At 40.0% G+C, this 21,660-nt stretch overlaps 2 protein-coding genes across 6 annotated transcripts in view; both read left to right on the top strand.

Annotated features, from left to right (window-relative positions):
* LOC131077967 (uncharacterized) overlaps nt 1-21,660 on the top strand; it is a 296,542-nt gene that overhangs the window by 261,543 nt on the left and 13,339 nt on the right. For all 5 annotated transcript variants that reach the window (XM_058015592.2, XM_058015579.2, XM_058015586.2 and 2 more), the window contains 2 exons: nt 6,788-6,854; nt 7,185-7,287. In XM_058015592.2, coding sequence (XP_057871575.1) covers nt 6,788-6,854; nt 7,185-7,287 — 170 coding nt within the window. The remainder of the gene's footprint in view (nt 1-6,787; nt 6,855-7,184; nt 7,288-21,660) is intronic.
* Nucleotides 13,403-14,534, top strand: LOC131856089 (uncharacterized). Its single transcript, XM_059207355.1, has 2 exons — nt 13,403-14,317; nt 14,418-14,534. The coding sequence occupies exon 1, from the start codon at nt 13,465-13,467 to the stop codon at nt 14,062-14,064; it is 600 nt and encodes a 199-aa protein (XP_059063338.1). The 5' UTR covers nt 13,403-13,464; the 3' UTR covers nt 14,065-14,317; nt 14,418-14,534.

Genomic DNA, 21,660 nt, shown 5'->3' with positions numbered 1-21,660 from the left:
CCTCCGGAAATCGAGACGTCGATAGGTACTCTCCAATCTTCCCGTACCACGAAGGGAGTACGGCTATTTGGAACAAGTGTGCATCCGGAAAATTGTCGTTTACTCCCTCTAGAGGTTCCCCCGACTTAATCCGGGACAGCTGGTTGGCGATGACATGGCTTCGCCCTGGTCTTACCACAATTAAAAATGTGAACTCCTGTAGTAGCAATAGCCAATGACTTATCCTCCCCTGGATAATGGGCTTGTTTACTAAATACATGAGTGCCTGGTGGTCTACGTAAAATGTGAATGGTGTGGCCAGGAGGTAATGACGGAATTTCTGTACGGCATAGACCATACCGAGTGCTTCACGTTCTGTGGTACTATAGTTTTTTTCCACCTTCGAGAGCAACCTGCTGGCAAAATAAACGGGGTGGTCCAGCCCGTGTCCTCCTACTTGGGCTAATGTAGCCCCGATGGCATAGTTTGAGGCATCCACGTGAACGTGGAATTCCTTATCCCAATTCGGGTATGCCAGTATGGGCGCCCCCATCAACCTTGTCTTCAGCTCTTCGAAGGCCTTGCTCTGCGGCTCTGCCCAAATGTATGGTTCCCCTTTCCTTGTCAACTTATCCAACGGATGGGACACCTCAGCGAAGTTCTTGATGAACCTCCTGTAGTACCCCACATGACCAAGGAAGGACTTTACCCCCGTGACGTTCGTAGGAGGTTCCATTTCTACTATTACCCGAATCTTGTCCGGGTCCGTTTTCAATCCTTCTTTACACACAATGTGTCCCAGCAATCTTCCCTGTGGTACCATGAATCTACATTTCTTCGGGTTGAGGGCCAACCGTGCCCTCCGACACCTCTCTAGGCACTCCCCGAGAGTTTTTAAGTTGATGCCCTGTTCGCTGTAAATAGACCAATCATCCAGGAATGCTTTGAAGTTCCCCACTGACATCTTGTCGAAGATGTGCAAGATGATGCGCTGAAAGGTGGCAGGCGCATTGCATAGACCGAAGGGCATTCGGTTGTATGCGTACACACCGTCCTCCACCACGAAGGTTGTCTTCAGCTTATCTTCCTCCGCGATGGATATCTGGTTGTAACCAGAGAACCCATCCATGAAGGAATAGATTTCATGTCCAGCTACTTCCTCCAAGATGCTGTCAGTGAAGGGTATGGAAAACGGGTCTTTAATAGTGACAGCGTTCAGGCATTGGAAGTCTACACAGATCCGGATCTGATTGGCCTCTTTCTTGAGGGAAATCACAATGGGGGACACCCATTCGCTTGTCTGCACTCTGAAGATTATGCCCGCTTCCAACATCCGCTCAATTTCGTCGTTCACTCGTACAGCATAATTTTTGTTCATTCGGTATGGCCGCTTCCTCACTGGCTGGGCTCTCGGTACCAATGTTATTCGGTGCACACATAGCTATGGGGGCACGCCCTTCAAATCCTTGTATGTCCATGCAAAGACATCCTTGTATTCAAGGAAAATTTTGAAGGTTGCGGTCTTCAACACTGGATTCCAGTCATCTCCGACAAGGATGATCTTGGGGTCACTTGTCTCCCCGAGATTCATTTCCTTTAACTTGGCTTCCTGATACTTAATAGGCTCCCCCTCAGGAATTGGTGTGCCGGCGTCTCATTCACTACTGCCTCCCCTTCCTTATACTCGCCATATTCTGGAGGAAATATATCTGGTTCTTCTTCGATGCTCAATACGTTGCACGAGGGTGTAAATAGTTCATAATCTCCCATTTGCCAATGGAAGAGGCCATTCAAGGAGTCCCCATCGTCCCCTAAGCATGCCTCCAGTTCTAACACCCCTTCGTCACTAGGCTCCATGTGGCATCCATTTCCACCCTCCGCTAACTGGTTTCCCTCAGATTCCGAGTCGGAGGAAGAGGCTAACTCCTCGCTCACCATCTGCGTACGGAGATCGATTACGTACTTCCTCCCGACATTTTCCAAAGAAAGGGTATTCCGCTTCCAGTCATGGTTCGCTTTTGCTGCAATGAGCCACCCCCGACCCAGGATGGCGTCATATCCTTTCTGCTTCAGGGGGATTACCACAAAATCCAGCAAGAATGGCTGCGTGCCGACCATCACCTGCTGGCCCATGAGGGTACCAAGGGGTTTAATCCCATGTTGGTCTGCCCCTAGCAGGTTGAACGTAGGGGGCCACAATGTAGGCTTTCCCAATTTTTTCCATGTCGCTTCTGGGAGTACATTTACTCTTGACCCTCCGTCCACAATAGTGTCTGTTAAGGTGGTCCCTAGTATACCCATTTCTACCACCGCCGGGTGGCGTCCACTATTGACTATTAACAACATGGGGTCGACCGCGGGGCTCACGAGCTCCCTAAACACGGGGTTGGTTGTGGGGCTCACGACCTCCCTCGTTTTTACTTGTGGGGGTACAGAGTTTAAAATAGCCGTTTTTAGCTGTGGCATAGTCTCCAGGAGGTCTTGAATTCTCACGGGTACCTCTACCTGCAATATTTGCCGTAAGATTTCCTCTTCTCCCTTCGTCCGTGGTGGCCTTGCTGTTTGGTGACTGTTCTGTCCTTGTGCGGCCATTTCCTTTGTGATCTCGTCTCTGGCCTCCCGCACTCTCTCGGTCTCCGTGTGGGGATTTGGGTAGGCAATCTTTTTAGCCCGTGCCCTTGTGATTGCCAATACTTCTGCCTTCGTAGGTTCTATGTTTAGAAGGTGTACACCAGGCTTCGGGCAATTTGCGTCCTCATGGTCGCCTGGCCCGCACCATCGGCAGAGGTGCTGAGGGTTGGCTTCCTTCGTGCAATCGCGGGCGAAGTGTCCCCACTGATTGCAGGCCCTACATTGAATCATCGGCCGGCCCTTGGCATCGTATTGGATCTGGTTTTTGTTGTTGTTATTGTTATTATTTCTTCCGCCGCCGCGTCTATTATCCCGGTATCCTCCAGATGATGCCATTGTGTTAGTCTGCTGGCCCGTACCCGCTGGTGCGGATGTTGTGGCCTGCTCCGTGAACAACACCTGGTTCGTGCTTCGGGTTTTCATATTGTATGGGCACTCCTTGGTGGAGTGTCCCATCATTTGGCAAATCTCACAGAATGCCTTCTTCGGGCAAGTACCCTTTGTGTGTCCGTCACTCCTACAGTCTGTACACCACACTTCATTTTCTTCCGTCTTACTTGTACTCCCTTTCATGGCTTTGAATTCTCTCAGCATTCGTTCCATGTCCTTCTGGAGCGCGTGTACCTTTTTACTCGATTCGCCACTGCTACTGCTCTCTCCGTCAGAATCTTCATCATCGTCAGATGAATATTTATTACTTTTCTTCTTCCTTGATGTTTTGTATTCGCTTTCTAGATCCATCGCCCTGTTATAGGCATCGTCATATGACGTCGGGGGTACAATCTTCATTTTTTTCCGTAGGGAAGATTTCAATCCTTCCACAAACCATCGTTTTTTTAAGCCCTCAGCTAGCTGGCTCTCCATTTTACCCAACAATTCCTTTAGTCTCCTGCTGTATGCCCGTACTGTCTCCTTAGTACCTTGCTTGGTACTGTATATCTCTGTTACAATTTCGTTGTCATCACGGAGCAACCGAAACTCCTCCGTGAATTCCTTCTGTAGGTTAGCCCATGTGGCCACTTTTTGCTTATCTACATCGGAGTACCAATCTATGGCAACTCCACGTAACGTGGCTGGGAACTGCTGTACCCAGTCATCTTGGTCTGTTACTCCATTGGCGGACCAAATGGTTTCACATGTACGGTAGTGCCGTAAGGGGTCTTCCTTGCCGTCCCCTGTGAACTTTGGTAATTTTTGTTTGCTCGCCATCCCTGGTCGTCTTCCTGGAGGCGGTTGTGTCTGTGTCTGTGGCCCTGCACTGCTTCCTCTGGTGGTGTTGGTGGTGTGTCCTGGAGGTACGGTGTTTTGCCTGTCGCATGTGGCACCTACACCCGTACTGTTGCCCTCCCCTTCACTTTGACACGCTCCTACTCCTGCTTCCCGTTGGCCATCTTCACTCCGTGGCGTAAGGGATAAGTTCCTAAACTGATCTCGAGTCTCCTCGACTAGATTTCGCCGTAACCTTGTTTCTTCTAGAAATTCTTCGTGACTCTGCGTCCTACGATGATCTGGCGATGCGTAGAAATTTTCGTTGGCCTCTGCACCTTTCGTGACACCTCCTTGGTTCCCCTCAGGCCCCCCTTCGGCAGGTCGTCCTTCGGCAAGTTGCCTCAGCCTCCGTCTACGTTCTACTTGCTGCTCCAGAATCAAAGCCCTCTGCGCGGCCTCCCACTCGTTCGTTTCCGGTTTTCTATTCCTATCTTTATTCAATAGGTTTGGCATTAATTGTCGCACATCTCCATAACTCTCAATTCTTAAATCAAAACATGTCTTTATTAATTCATCTGCTCAAGTACAACTCGTGTCAATGACACTTTTATTTGAAAATAAGAAGTTCACAGTTCAATTCCTTCCTGGCCTGGTGCCATCTCTTTCCTTGTCCCGTCGGCTGTTCTCTTCGTAGCGTTGCAGGATTTGTTGTCGTCGCTCTTCCTGGGCAATCTCCTCCAGGTGGGCTTGCTGTGCCAGCGATGCCTGTGCAAGCAGCCGGGGGAGGTGGTTCATTAACCGGTTTACTGCCGGGCTAACCTCTAGCGCTGTCCACACGGCACTTGGTGGGATTTCTGCCTCCGCCGCTTCTCATCGAACGTATGTCTGAATGGCTACCTGGAGCAAAATTGAAAATTCTCGCGTTGCCGTGTCTTCTCCTGTGTAAAGTTCTGTCCGCGCGTCGTCGGCCTCCGGGTTTACTTCACCAACGGGTAGGCCCATTGTGTCTGTGCGCCATCCATGTCTTCCGTTCCCGAGTTCGTTTAGGCAGCGGCGCCAAATGTTTGCCCTCTCGGGTGAATAACTTAAGACATAAAGAACATAACGCAGAATAATGCCGTAAATATCAAACAAAGTATATAAGATGTTCTATTCATAATAATTGTATTTTACAAGTTACATTCCGAAGTATAAAAGGGTACCGAGGGGGTGCGAGCGCCAACCATCGCACCGCAACTTCCACCCCTCGGTTGCCAACTAACCAAAACAATTACACATAATTAACTAATGTTATTCCCGTGTACAATAATGCCGCCAACACCAGTCTCTATGGTTGGTGAGATTAGATCACATCATATAGAGTAAATGACCCTACCACTTGAGATCCGTGAGATGTTGACTCTGGAACAGTTCATGAACCAGAAGAGGCATAGAATAGGAGCAGTCGGGAGGATAGAGTCCAAGGTGACTCAGGGGCAGAGACTTTCAATAGGTAGTGAGTAAAATAATGTTGGAACACTTTGATGGTAGTGATAGATGTACAACACGTGTTTGGGTACATAAACTAGACAGTTACCTCTCTTAGAGAGCCATGCCTGAGGATGAAGTGATTAGATTTGCCAGCTTACGCCTTGACGGTCTAGCTCATAAATGGTGGTACCATGGGTTAGTCACGCTGGGGCACAACTTGTTCACTATCTATGATGAGTTCACCAATAGACTCTTTGAATGGTTTGACAGGAAGGATCCAAATATTTACTTAAGGAGCTTGCACAACTTAGACATCATGGTTCTTTGGAGTCCTACATTTCAGAGTTTTAGAGGCTATCTGTGATGGTTCCTAGTATCGCAGAGAGGAGACTTATGATCTTATTTAGTGAGGGATTGATGGAACCCTTACGTGGATGGATCAAGGCATTTGACCCACCCAATTTGCACGAGGCCATGAAGAACGCATGAAACATGTTGCTTGCTGCCCCAAAGAATAAATTTCAGTCAACGACATCCACCTCCTTAAAAGATAAGTTACAACATAAGGTTTCTGATCAGCAGAAGCAATCAGCACCAAAACTCAATGATGAGACCTTAAATGATCTAAGGAGAAGGAAATTATGCTTCGAATGCAAAGGTCCTTGGGAACCAGATCATAAGTGTCCGATGAAGGGCAAAGCAAACCAATTGGAATATTATTATGCTGATGAAACTACTTTTGAAATTTCAGAACATCGATCTGATCCTGAGGATAATGAGATGGAAAATGTGCTCGTAGAGTTAGAAAAGGAACTTGAGGACAAGTTACCTAGGGTGTGTCTCTCTAGCATCTAGAAAGAGGGGTCATTCAGGATGAGGCGAGTCTTGGGGGGATAGAAAGTGATCACATTGCTGGATACAGGTGCCAAGCATAACTTCATTGATGAGGGGCCCATATTCCCCTATTGGTTATAATCAACTTATTCTGACAGTTTAAGGTTTGATTAGCTGGCTGGGGTGTAGTAGAAGGACTCATTTTTGGGGCTGTACTCATCGGTATCACTGATTTTGTTCTGGTAGCTGGGTGTTGGGTGTTGTTTTTCCTTATCTCTTTTAATTTTGAAAGTTTATCCTACCAATGGGTGGGGCATTATTATTGTTTTTTACATTTTTGATCCTACATTTCTTGCTCATAACATGTTTTTAAAGAGTTTATATAAATATAAGACATAATTGCAATGCTTCTTTAAGGCTTTGCCATCTTGGTACTACGCTTCATACATTTAATTTATATAAAGAATTGTGCTTTTACATCATGGGTGATGTGCATGTAAAACACAAGGATAGCGAAAAGTAACAATTAATGAATCCATTAGAATGGGAATGACCAATGAGTGCATTCATGGATATACTTTATCACACACTGAGTCTTTACATATGAGTAACATAACTTTTAATTTACTTTGTCATAATTTCATCACTTGTAATTTGTCAGCAGGGCACCCCACACAAGGAGCATTTTATCTGTTGAAAGGCCTCTTAACACTTTTGGACTCTCAACCATGGTAGGAATCTATTTCCAATTTGTTGTTTAGTTATAATTTCATCACGTTGATAATCTGTTGTAAATTTGTATTATTGACTATACACCATGTCCAATAAGGTGGCATGATTGTTATTACCATATTTTCAGCTGAGTTTTCTTGTGGTTTGGAAATCCAAATGTATACAAATAAAAACAATATATTGGTAGAATGAAAAATTCTCACATCAATGAAAAGGGACTCCTCTAACATGCCATGTTCAGTGCATGAACTAGTTAGGAACTTTAAAAACTCCATAAACTCAACTTCTCCAATTTTCTATTTGACATTTTCTTCAAATGTTCATACCAGGTTGATACCAGGATTGACAAACATCAGAGCATTTTCTGCAATTGTTTCTTTAACTGCGGCATTAGCTCAGAAGGAGCTACCTTATCATGTTGGAAACAAAGAGGTGATACATCAAAGAGACTTATTGCATTTATCCTTTGTTTGTATCTATTCTTGGCATGCAAAAATAGCTTAATATATGACATCTTTTTATTATGTACGCAAAATAAAATGCTGGTTAAATTTCAAATTTGTAACATCCTATCTTCTTTCTATATATATATATATATATTGAAAGGAGATAGGACACACACACACATATTTGTCTATTGGGTTGGAATAGAAGAGTGTTTGTCAACCATAAAAGAGTTACTGTTTCCAATATACAAATAACTCTGAGTGAATTTGTTGCAGTGATAGTAAGTTTAGCATATCATAATTTGAACATTGATTTCCACTCCAAATTAACTCATCGTTTATAATTTTCTCTAAACATTAAAGCATTGCATTTCATGTTATTTAATTTTTCAATGAACTTAGGAAAGAGGGTATCATCTTCTATGTTTAAGAATATTGTCTTTCAATTCCTATATATATAGGAAAGCTTTGGGTAATGCTATATACATGGTTGGAGTCCATGGAAACAACTTAGAAATTTAGCATATTGTTTGTACTTTGTAGCTTTCCCCAAAGCTTTGCTATAAGAAATATTTTCATACCCAAATTGTAATGACAATCCCTGCATTGTAAAAAGTTGCCTTTAGCAGCTCCATATAAATTGAGCTTGACCCATCCTGAAAAGGAGGTTGGAAGCAAGTTAGAAACTCAGTAATTTGCTTGTAGCTTTGCTATAGGAAATATTTTTATAAGAAAGAATTATCTGTTCTCATTCCTCCCAGAGTATACTGCCAATCCTCGGATTGTAAAGGTTTCCTTTAGCAGCACCATAAAAAATGATCTTTACGCATCCTGATATGAGGTTGCTGTTGGGGCCTTGCTTTCAATTGGAACCAGTTACTCTGATATCGGTATTTCAGGTTCCATCACGTTAGTGTCAATTTGTAAAAAAGGATCACTGTCAGAGTACATGCATTGGAAGGATTTTCAATATTGCCTTTAATTATTTTAACTTGTTACAAAATATGCTTATTCTTGGGATCCCTTTTACGTTAACCATATTACAACATATGCTTAATTTGTTTGTAAAAATTTCATGTATAGCACTTTACAAGGGTGACCCTCATGGGTTATATTATCACATCAATGATGGTAAATCATTTTTATACTCATAGAATCCCTGCTGATCAGAATTCAATGTTGACACAGTAGTACAAATGTTGATTTTAGTCAACTTAAGATACTGAATCAGTATGTCTTTGAGTGTTGAGAAGTCTGCCGTTATGCTCTATTCATATGTGCTAGAACATATGGGCTGGAGCTATTCTTTCTAAATGCCAAACGATTAGATCCTCAATTTCCATTTTGAACTAATTTTTTTTTACCATCTCTTTTGATATGAGAGATGTATCTCTGAAGTGCAATTAATTGGCTCAGATTGGTCCAAAGATAGAGCCATAGAGGGTATCTGGGAAAGAGGTTGTTTATTATTTTCATATCCTTTTGACAATTGGGGTAGAAAGTAGGATCTTTACTCCCTTGGTTTGCACATAATCAACTATGAGGATTTTCTATGATAGAGAAGCCATATAAAGACATTGGTTTTGGGCCAGGTGTAAAAAGGAATAAACCTTCTGATTTAAGAAGAAACTCTCACGTGACAAGGAGCATGAAACAATACATTAATAATATCACAGTATAATCACCTAAACTAGAGGGTGCGTCTAAGAGTCAGGAAACTATTTAATGAGTTAACAATAATATCTAGTTAAAAGTGAAGTGCCTCATTAAGGGCTATTTGGAGAGGGACGAATGCAAGAGAAGACAAAATAAGTTGTAAATAAACAAATCCAAGAGATTAGTCACCGGCAGGTAAATGGAAGGGATGTGACTGTTCAAGGAAGCCGGTCACTATGAAAAGACTGTTGGAATTGTTGTCATTGATGTCAAGGGTATACAGTCATCTGGAAGTTGCCATTGTTGTCAAAGGAGCTCGGTGGAGATCATTGAACATATATTCATTAATGTCTAAACAAACTTGTATAGAGGTCAGACCTACTGCAGATGTTGAGGAATTTCAATATAACTTGAACAATGAACATCCGGGTTCAAGAGTACCTTCAAATTATGATCAATATCATGGCAGGAAACTATGATTGATATGCTTGACTTCATGCCGACTACAAATGTTGTGGTCAAGCAGTTCATTGTATAGATAATACACATACTGATGACAAGACACACAATGATTAATATAGTGGTTAGTAATCAAGACTTTGATTAAACAAAGTATGCAAGACATTGATGTGCAGTGACTATGAGAGAGATTAATAGTGTAGTGACTACCATTACTAATGAACAAATTTTAGACAGTCAACCATAAAAGGTAGCAAACTTTTGGTTATAAAAGGTAGCGCCCAAGTGATTTTATTTATTTAATGAAACAACAAATTCAGAATGAAGACAAACATAATACAACTGAAGTTGATGGAGCATACAAAAATGATAGAGCCGACTTTATGAAGAAGAAGACATTCACATCAAATCATATATAAAGACAATCTGTTTATAAGAAAGTATGTGTGAAATCTGTTTTGGGTTTGTTATTTATGAGAGCAGAGATAACTTAAGACAGCAGTTACATGGATTAAAAGATGATCACTAAAACAGTAATTAATATACAGCAAAGATGATGATTTGTCTTTAGTATTAGAAGACAAAAACAGAAAAGGACAAAAGCAGAAAAGACAAAATAAGAATTGAGAGTTTTTTTTAGTAAGGCGGCTACTAATAATGCGGCAGATATTTTTATTGATGTGCAACGATTTCAATGATTGAAGGTTGTGATAAAACAACGCTTAGAAAAGGACAAAAAGGGTTGTGTTTATTAGTAAATAACAAAGACAATTTAAAAGGCAGCGCTTAAGATGATAAAGAAGACATACAAACATTTGCTAGTAATAAATTGAAGATTAATTAAAAGAACAACAGATTCATTTAGTTGCCTCTAACTAATGTTTCTTAAAGCCAGCGATCACAAGGAATTATTTTGACAATGATTAATATGTAAGACAAGTCAGCAAATGGTTAAAAGGTGCAATTCATCAAAAAGGAAAGTTTTCACTATGAAACATTGTATCTTTCAAGAGGAGTCATGTATCTTGGAAAGAAATAGAAAGGCATTAATAGAGATTGTGAAATGTATATTGTGTGTGTGTGTAAACATTGAAGATATAAATGAAATACACAAGCAGATCTGCATATGAAAGGATAGAAGAGATCATTGATAATATAGAAAAAAAGTTCATATAGATATAGAAGAGAAATTCATGCAGAAGTTTGTGCAGACATAAATAATATATATGCAGATTTAGTAGAGTGACTATGCAGTGTTGATGACAAAATAAAGAAAATCATCTTGCAGTTATAAAGAAAGCGATTAAGCAGATATAGTGCATGATAAAGAAGAGAATACATATAAGCAATGCAATGAAGAGTAAACATCTGCAGATTTGATAAGAAGACTGTAGCAGATTTCAAGTGAAGTTTGTGATCACTCCATGGCAGTTTTTTTAATGAGTTTGCTGAGAAATTGTGATCAGTTTTGTGGCAGATTTATTGTCAACATAGTAGCAGTTTGAAGAAGAGCTTGTGGAGAAAAAGGTTGTCCATCATCTGTTGTAGAAGCAACATTGAGAAGGTGGAAAATAGAATGAGGGGTTGGTGCCTTAGTGGGTTGATACCAACGAATTTGTAAAAGAAGTTATTTATATATAAGGAAGCTATTTTACCGCGGTTTTCTCCCATAAGAGTTTCCACATATATATCTTGTGTTCTACTTGTGTTACATGTTAGTTAGATTTCATGTGAATGTTTATATGAAATAAAATATGCTTTGGGATTAAGTTATGTGCTTGTATTATTAAGTTGAAAAAATAAAAGTTTGACGTTATACTGATTCACTCCCCCCCCTCCCTTCTTAGTATAACTGTGTTCTCAACAAAGACACCAGCCTTATGTTCATTCAATGGGAATAAATAACATGGATGTGAGGACTCCAAGGCATCATGGTGTTGAACCCAAGGCAAGACTGAGAGGGGTGATGAATCAATTCTGATTAAAATTAATGCAGTAACTCACAACACTTAATCAATTAAACAGCAACACATAATCAACACATCAACACTAAAATTTTGTATGTGGAAAACCCAAACAGAGAAAAACCAAGGTGAGCACTTGCTCACAAAATATATCCACTATGTATATCAGATTACAATGAAAGATCTCATTGCTCTGGACTTGCTGACCAAGGCTAACTACTCTTGGGGCAAGATACAAAAATGACTTGCAGACTTGATGCTAACTACAAGGCACGATACAACAAACTGATTTGAAACAAAGGATCTCCTGATCATGAAGTTGTCTTTGAACTCTACATCAAGCGACCAACATCAACACACACAATTTTGACCTCATCTATCAACACTCTGTCTTATAGTTCTGCCACAGTTTCAAACAACTTGCATATCATTCGAACGCAACTCTTCCTCTTTGTTCTTCACTAGATTTCACTGTCTATATCCACACCACTCACTCTGTCATACCTACAACTCAATCACATACATTCTTTATATACAAGATAGATCATCAAGGCTTGAACCAAGTTGGCCAAAAGTAAAACAAACCTTCTGGACCAAAAATACACACGTTGATCCACTCCAAGTTAAAGAGGGGACTAAAACACATCTTCCTAAGTCCAATCCATCGATCCACAAACACCAGAATGTTACCCACAGCGTAACATGTCCATATAGAGAATCAACGGGCCAAAACATATTCTCCAATGCAAATTACTCTTATCTAGATCTCCACACGCTACAGTGAGACCCATAACACATCTAATTACAAACCACAAATCATTACCAGACCAAAAGGTAGGATTAACATAGAACAACACATCCGGCTATGAAACAAACCACAACATCCGGAGAACACAAAGATATTTCCGGACCACAAAACTAACATATCCATAATGCCAAAAGACATAGCCAATGAAGATGACAACATCAATAACAATTTCCGGACTTGAACACTTCTGAAACAACAAGTAGAATAACTGCAACACCAATATAGCAAGATATCTCTGTGCCATAGGCTTCCAAACCAACATCTATCCCGAACAAGAAGTTTGACATCAATGACAACCATAGCAACATATATTTCCAACACATGGATGATTTTATTCTTATATGGAATTCAAATTAAGAGTTCAGATTGAGCCATAGTGTCAGGAAGGCAATAGACACATGAAGAACCAATGTATCATCAGGAACAACGCTATGAAGAAACTGACCGCACGGGCATAACCATAGAAACGAAAATCGCCCAAACTCGGCGAGTTTGAGTCCGAGTCACCCCACCATGAGTTCAGCAAACTCTGACTCAGACTCGGTCGAGTCTAGGGGCAAACTCGCCCAACTCGCCAACTCGATGATTTTGCCCAAACTCGGCGAGTTTCGTCGTGCAGACTCGACCGGCGTTGGGCATGAAAAAAGGCAACCAAAACACACATTTTAAAAAGTTTTTGTAAGTTGTTTTTTTTGCTTTATTATCCTATGCCCCTAAAAGTGAACTTCATTTCATTCATTTGGCAAAATAGGAAGAGAAAAGTGAGTTGTGAAGAGAAACAAGGTTTCATTGAAGAAAAACCAGCAAGGAGGAAGCTCAATATTTCATCCATTCATCACATTGGGGCTGCATTATACTTTGATTTGGTGCATCAAGAGTTGGAAAGGAAGAGTTTGTAGCTCATTTCAAGCTTGTTGTAAGAGGTAAGATTGATGTTTTGAGCTTTTTTTGTTTCTTGTATGCAAAAATTTCATTTTCTAATCATTTCTTTTGAAAGTTTTACATTTTTTTCCAAATTTTTTTGTATGTTACTATGTAGGGTCTGTAAATTTTTTTTTTTTAAAAGTAAGGTTTTAAATTTTGATCAAACCCTACATTTTTTTTAAAAAATTTACAAACCCTACCTTAGTTTTTTTGAAAAAAATGTACAATGAGAATGAATTCACAACAAAGAGTGAATGTATTAATTTTTTTTTGTATTTGTAATGTCTTATGACTCTTATTGCAGCAACCTTCACTTTCTTATTTGCCTCAAGTTTCACAAAACTATCATACAATGTCTTCTTCTAGACCCCCCATTAGAAAGGACCCTGCTTGGAAATTTCATGAGGATTTTCCAGGGCAAAAAAAGGGGCAGACAAAGTGTTTTTTTTGCAAAACAATATTCCATGGAGGCATATATAGATTGAAATACCATATTGTTGGTGTGCGTGGGCATGATGCCGACCAATGCATTGAAGCAACGAATGAGGCCATACGCAAGTGCTATGTAATGGTTGAAGCAATTGAAAACAAAAAGAAGCAAAAGGATGATCTTGCGACCATTGGAAGTGGGACAACTTTAGGTTGTGTTGGAGGGGCTTCTTCCATGCCTCCATATCGTCCCACTCACCATGCTACTGTTGGTGCTAGTGCTTCTGCTTCTGCAGGTGCCACTACTCATGTTCCTAGCATTGCTAGTGGTAGTGGGAGTGTTAGCATTGGACCTAGAATTCGTAAATCTAGGTTGGATACCTTCTTTGTGCTTCGCACTACTCCTGGGTCCCAACAGTTGCTTGAGAGCATGGGTTGGAACAAGGAGGTCCATGATGCCGCTAAAATGGCAGTTGGCAGGTTTTGGGTGTACGACAGTGTTCCATTCTTTACAGCCAGGTGAATGTTTTATGTTTGATTGTTTAAATTTTTATACTTTGATTCTTCGTTTTATTTTTTCCCGTACATACTTAACTTATCTCATTTAATTTATTTGTGACAAGTCTCCTTATTGGCAAGAAATGGTTGATGCCCTTACCATATGCAAGGCAGGGTTCAAAGCCAGATATGGAGCACTAAAGGTTGCACCATCATGACTGATGGTTGGATGGATAGGAGAAATAGAACTCTCCTTAATTTTCTTGTTTCTTCCACAGGTGATTGATTAATTTTAGTTTCATTTAGTCATTAATTTTTTATTTTTCATTTAATGATTTATTGAATGATCATTGATCTTGCTTTATTTTTTTGTTTCAGGGGGGCACCATTTTCATCAAGTCCATTGATGCCTCCGCCCATTGCAAGAATGCCACCTACCTATGTGAGCTGATAGAGGAGGTGATTGATGAGGTGGGTGAGGAGAACGTAGTACAGGTGGTGATCGACAATGTAGCAAATTATGTTGCTGCAAGTAAACTTTTGATTACAAACTAATTTTGTTTGCAAATTAATTACTATTTTGTAACTTAATTAATTACAATGCAACAAATTATGTTGCTGCAGGTAGACTATTGATGGAGAGGCACCCATCTATAGTTTGGACTCCATGTGCCGCCCATTGCATTGACCTCATGTTGGAGGATATTGGAAAACAACCATGGGTCAAGAGATGTGTAGAAAGGGCGAGAAATGTGTGCAAATTTGTATATAATCATTCATGGGTGTTGGCTCTTATGAGACAATACACAAAGAAGGAGTTAGCTCATCCAAGAATCACAAGATTTGCCACAAACTTCATCACATTGCAGTCCATGCTTCGTTGTAAGTTGGCCTTGAGACGTATGATTGTTGGTGAGGAGTGGTCTTCCTCATCCTATGCTGCCACCTCTGTAGGGAAAGATATGGCAGACTGCATTTTTGATGAGCGAGACTTTTGGATCCCTTGTGATGAGATAGTGAAGGTAAATTTTTATAATAAATTCTACAATTTAACTTTTTGTTTTATAACTTATTCATCATATTCTCTTATTTGCTCATTTTTCTAAATTACACAATATTCTTGCTGGTTCTGTTGCGAGTTGCGGATGGAGAAAAGCCCACAATGAGCTACATATATGAGGGCATGGTTAGGGCGAAGGAGGGCATCAAATCCGTCTATGGAGGAGATGAGAGCAAGTATGGTCCCATTTGGGAGATCATTGATAGGAGATGGCATCATCAGCTTCATAGGCCCATCCATGCAGCAGCCTATTATCTGAATCCGGCATTCCATTTTACCCTTACTTTCAAGGCTGGTGTGGAGGTTCTTAATGGGCTATACTCAATCATGGAGAAGATGGCACCTGCTAGTTCTACTTAGACAAAGCTTATTCGAGAGCTACAGTTGTTCTCAAATGCACAAGGGGAGACCTTCTCACATCCTATCGCCAAAGAAAGTAGGACAACTATGATGCCAGGTCAAAATAAATTGTAAGGTTTAATTTTAGTTTATTGTATATTGTTAAATGAGTTTATGAGTGAGACTAATTTTTTTTTATTTTTCTCATTTCAAACTTAGATAATTGGTGGAGCTTTTTTGGCCCAATGACACCAAATCTTCAGAAGTTGGCCATTCGCATCTTGAGCCAACCATGCAACGCATCTGGTTGTGAGCGCAATTGGAGTATGTTTGAGCACATACACTCCAAGAGGCGCAATAGATTATCCGCGGAGAAGATGATTGATCTCGTCTTTGTTCACTACAACCTCCGCCTGAGAATGAGAAAGAATGTATTAGCTGACATCTCTCCTATCATTCTAGATGAGGTTGATCCTGATGCAGAGTGGGCCACTGAGACAGATCCTGTGGCTGTCTTTAGTGATGATGACACTGATTGGATCGACCAGGTAGATATAGAGGCTGAGGTTGTAGCCATGGCAGAGGAGGAACGGAGAGCACGAGCAGAGACAGGAGATTCAGAGGCATATAGTGACACAAATGTTTCTAATGAGCATGGCATGGTGTCACGAGGAGCGGCTATGGCTGCCAAAGCATCCAGGACCTACCTTAGACGCCTTCGCAAGGGGTCGGGGCCAGAGGGTGCACGCTCCTTTGAGCTATAGGCTTGTAGTTGTATTTACCTTTGGTATTTGTATGGAACATTTGATGATGATCATATGATGACATGGATATTTTATTCCATGAGTTTTGTAATATTGTATACATTTGACAATATTTATATATCTATTTTTATTTCCTTCAGCTACAATTTGTGTTAATGCTTATGTGATTGATGTGTACTTGTGTATGTAATCAAATGAGCCGAGTTTGATGATGTTATTGTGTCTTTAAGGTGTATTCAATAAAGGGTGCATGAAACAAGTTTTAAATCTTTAAAAATCTCTAAATTTCTTGAGTCTTTTACTTTCCCGAGTCCAACCGAGTCTGACTCCGAGTCCCGAGTCTAAGTCCAAGTCCAAGTCGGCCTTGCCGAGTCTGAGTCCTGTTTCTTTGGGCATAACATCTTAAACAGAGACATTGACCCAATACTAGCAAATGCAAGATTTCTGTTCGTATAAAGACTCTATTCATAATCTGAAACAGAGATAAAATGTTGAAGTTCTGATTCTCTCGTTGCAAATCCAATTCCATTGTTATTTCATATATATACCACTGCAAAACATTTACTCCTAGTCAGTCATACTTATAATAGGGAGGCACAATTTATAGGAGAAATTGAAGAAATATATCAGGACAATTATACTGACCAGTCTAATAGCCTCAAATCCTACATTCTAGAAGACAGAATATATATCAGATCTCTCTTGGGACAAATTAGCAGAACTCATATCAGACCTTTAGCAGATATCGTATATATTATTTCAGTTATTTCTTTTCTGTGCATAAGGTTCACTAAATTGTTAATTCACTAGAGATATGCTGGTATTATCAAAGGGGTTGTAATAATCTTATATATATCAATCCACTAAGGAGCATTCTTGGTAGTAGTGCAGTAGATTAGTCCTCCCTCTTCTAAGAGAACAAGCTTAAATGAATAATTTCTTATTGGGGCAAACACAAGGGAATAAATCAGACCTTATTAAGGAGAACCTGATTAATGTTTGGCATCATTACTAACATAATTCTATGTTCACTTACGTATATCAAGTTGCTCATCCATTAAACAATTTACTAATCTAACTCAGATTAGAGTACTCTTGTACAATCTATATCAATTCTGTGAAACTACAACTACAATAGGATCTTTTCCTACTTGGTCAAATAATCTAGTGATGAGAAGGGGCCAAACTCATAGAACCTACAAGAGTTCTTACAGTATGGTCAAAGACAAAATTGATCTCTGCCTTAGGGTATTATTGGAAAGAGAGTGAGGTGCATTCTATACATTATCTGCATATCAAACTATTGTGATTCCCTTCAAGCATATCTATTCTGTTGAAGAAACTGGTAACACTTATATTTATGCATTGAAGTCTGTGAAGTTAGATTACAAATTTTGGTCAATCTAAGTCTGGAACATTACAGTGGTATCAGAGCTGGTGATCTTGCCAGCCTGTTGAGGAGAATTCAAAATTGATTTCAAATCAGTTGTAGGAGTGTAGAAGATGAAGACGATTGAGGAACTGTTGTTGAGATTGAAATGAAATGCCCAAAGGAGTGATAAGAATTTAGCGAAATGGGATGAGTTGAGTGCTCATGCAAGTTGTTAGATCTTTGGTCATCATGCTGGAAGTGAAAATCATATGACAACCAGAAGTAATAGGAGCCACTTCCATACTCAACTGTATGACAAAAATGGTATGCCCTCAATCTCCCCAATAAAATGAAACACATCTTGACCTACACACAAATCAGCATGAGGAATAATGTCTTCTTGAAAAACAAGCTGAAAAGCATCATGTGTAAATAAAACTCCAAGCTAGGCTGAATCATTTAAATGCTCTGGTTCACCCAAAGCCTGCAACCCATCTTTACAACAAATGTTAATGTACTCCATGATTGAATCAAAAACTTGATTAAAAATCCAATTCCACATCCTTAGCACACAACTTTGAAATTTGATCCACTCACTTAGAAGGATCACAATCTTCAAATTGCTATATTATAGAATAAAAGCTGCCATACAAAATTTGTTGCTAAGAAAATTGTCAATGATTAGTTCTTCTTCACCCTACAAAAAAACAACTTGATCTACTTGAGGACACACATCTCCAGTGTTTGTAGACTCAACTAATGAGTTAAAAAATTTGTCCTCACCGCAATACTTATCAGCCAAAGAAAGTTTCTCCAAACCAAGTTCTAAAAATTCTTCCATGTCAAAATCTTTAGGGCTGAAAGCAATTAAATCATGCACACATTCATAATCATTTTTCTCTTTTGCAAAAAGGAGCGTGCAAGTCTTATTAGTTATTATCATTAGGAGCAACAAAACAAGAACATCAAATAAAATACAAGAATTTTTGCACTTAATCTTCTTTACATGCATCCTTAACAATAATATCACTATTGCATACCGGAACTGACACACTGACTTGATCATCAATAATGACTCTATCCACATCAACAATGGGAGATAGAACCACAATTGCCAGCATTTATTGTAATTCCCCCTTGTTGAAATAGGCTTTAATAATAAATAACAATAATAAATTAAAATCTAAAAGAATAAAAATAAAATTTAATATGATTAAAATTTAGTTAAGTTTAATGAATGGTCAAAAGGCATGAAATGGAAAGTTGCGACTTCCTCAAACATGAGATATAGAAGGGATAGAAGTGAACTTCATTTGGGGAGAAAATGGAAAGAGAAAGAAAGAAGGAAGCAAAGGAATTAAGGAATCATTAATGGGAAGAAGATAAGGAAGTGACTCTTTTAAAGGGGCACCAATGATGAAAGGTTGTGACCCTTTCGAAGGGCGGTAATTGTGAAAGGTTGTGACCATTATGAAGAGGTGTGACTCTCCCTCACATTGGAGGATATAAAGTGAAGAAGTTTTCATTTGAGGAGGAGATAGAAAAAAGGGGAGATCAATTTGGGGAATAATATACTATTCTCAAAGGCAACTATGAAAGGCGGTGATTCAATTCTTATGAAAGGTGGTGACCCTTTCACCAATAAGGTATAAAGGAGAATTCATTCCAAGCATTGAAAGGGGACTTACCAATCAATGGAGTAAATCAATACAATTAACATCAATTCTCCATAGAAAGAAAAGAATCTTCAGCAATCAAATACAAATCGAACCATTCAGCAATGGCACCCATCCAAGAGAGAAGCGTTCATCTTTCAAAGAGGGAAACAACATCGAATTGAATCCGTTTAATTACAACAGCAGACTGAAAATATATAACCTGCAATAATTCTACAAGTATAGTGGGCAAGATGTAGTGTCCTCCCAAAAAGGGACATTACAAATGGTATCAGAGCATGATCCTACCAACCTGTAGGGTAAGGATAAATCGATTATGCATTCTAATCAATGAGAAGGGATATATTAACTCAGTCCAAAAATATGGCAACAACTAAATGACAATGGCAAGACAATACGGGATTGTTGAACATATGTGTATTGTCTGTGAAGAAGACAATCAAGTATACAATATATATACCAGATTAAGAGAGAATATTATATGAAGATCTAAGGTGAAGTATATGAAGAGTTTGTAACAGACTTTTGAGAAGAGATTGTGGATACTTTATGACAGTCTTATGATCAAATTATAGAAGACTCTACAGCAGACTTGTGGAAGACTTTATAGCAGATTCGTGGAAGAGATTTATTGTGAATTGTGGAATAATGATTACCCCAAGGGATGGAACTGGTCATAGTTGGATGTTCCTGCCTCTTGTGGGCCACGCAATGAATTGATTACCCCAAGGGATGGAATTGGTCATAGTTGGACATTCCTGCCTCTTGTGGGCCAAGTAATGAATTGATTACCCCAAGGGATGGAACTAGTCATAGATGGGCGTTCCTGCCTCTTGTGGGCCAAGTAATGAATTTACTACCCCAAGGGATGGAACTGGTCATAGTTGGATGTTCTTGCCTCTTGTGGGGCAAGTGATGAATTGTTTACCCCAAGGGATGGAACTGGTCATAATTGGACGTTCTTGTCTCTTGTGGGCCAAGTGACGAATTGGTTACCCTAAGGGATGGAACTAGTCATAGTTGGACATTCCTACCTCTTGTCAGCCAAGTGATGATTTGGTTACCCCAAGGGATGGAACTGGTCATACTTGGACGTTCTTGCCTCTTGTGGACCAAGTGATGAATTGATTAACCCGAGGGATTGAACTGGTCATGGTTGGACGAACTTGCCTCTTGTGGGCCTAGTGATGAATTGGTTACTCCAAGGGATGGAATTGGTCATAGTTGGATGTTCTTGCCTCTTGTGGGCCAAGTGATGAATTGATTACCCAAGGGATGGAATTGGTCATAGTTGGACGTTCCTACCTTTTGTGGGCCAAGTGATGTATTGATTACCCCAAGGGATGGAACTGGCCATAGTTGGATGTTCCCGCCTCTTGTGGACCAAGTAATAAATCGATTACCCCAAGGGATGGAACTAGTCATAGTTGGATGTTCCTGCCTCTTGTGGGCCAAGTGATGAATTGATTAATTCAAGGGATGGAACTGGTCATAGTTGGACCTTCCTACCACTTGTGGGATGAGGCGAATGGCCACAATTTGGATATGACATGTTTACCGCTACAACCGATAATTAAATACAAATAATAATGTATAGGACAATACATAGCAGACATGGCAGTAAAATATATCTTTATTCACACATGCGATTATTACAGAGAAGAGACCAGAGATAGTCGGCCAAGGATTACAATAGATTCGACTATACCTTCCTACTTCCTTGGCGGTACACCACATATTTAAAGGACCTGACGGTTGCTGAGAGGTACACAACCGTCAACCAACGGACACATAACTACCCGAGACTGACAACCCACTTAATACAATTAATTAATACATTATCGGATAACAAATATTATCAAACATAACAACAAGCAATTTATGCTGACAACATCAGCCCCCCCAAAAGAAAAAGTTGTCTTCCAGACGACAAGCAAACATCAAGTAATATTTGGGAAGACTAACGACAGATAGTTTTTTTCGACTGGACAACCCCAACTTGTAGTGTACCTGCCAAATCAAATGGGGGTTCGGGGGCAACGCCCCCAACAGGGTCGAGGGGCAGCGCCCTCACTGCCAACACCAATTTACAACCTTCAATTCCACACGAAACTCCATGGCACACATGATTTTCATGATTTTTTAAGACACTAGAAACAATACTAATGAAGCCAAAAAAGAGATTTAACCAATGTGTGCAACATGTTGCGAAGAAACCACTTTGTTGTACGGAACAATGGCATACGATGAGAACTCCACATGCAGATTGAGGTTGATGATGTATGGTTGATTGGTGACACTGTTGTACGATGCAAAAGAAATGCTCTGGCCGTATGGTGTGTACAATAGGCTTTGTCCGTACGAGATAAAGTATCCTCTATATGGTGTGGGCCATATGATTTGTCCGTAC

This window comes from Cryptomeria japonica, chromosome 6 (genome assembly GCF_030272615.1).
Source record: "Cryptomeria japonica chromosome 6, Sugi_1.0, whole genome shotgun sequence".
In the NCBI taxonomy this organism is placed as follows: Eukaryota; Viridiplantae; Streptophyta; class Pinopsida; order Cupressales; family Cupressaceae; genus Cryptomeria; species Cryptomeria japonica.
Note: the sequence above shows the minus strand (reverse complement) of the source record. Positions and strands in the feature narration are given on the sequence as shown.

Coding starts and splice junctions, on each gene's coding strand:
- LOC131856089 (XM_059207355.1), top strand. CDS start 13,465: ATGTCTTCTTCTAGACCCCCCATTAGAAAGGACCCTGCTTGGAAATTT.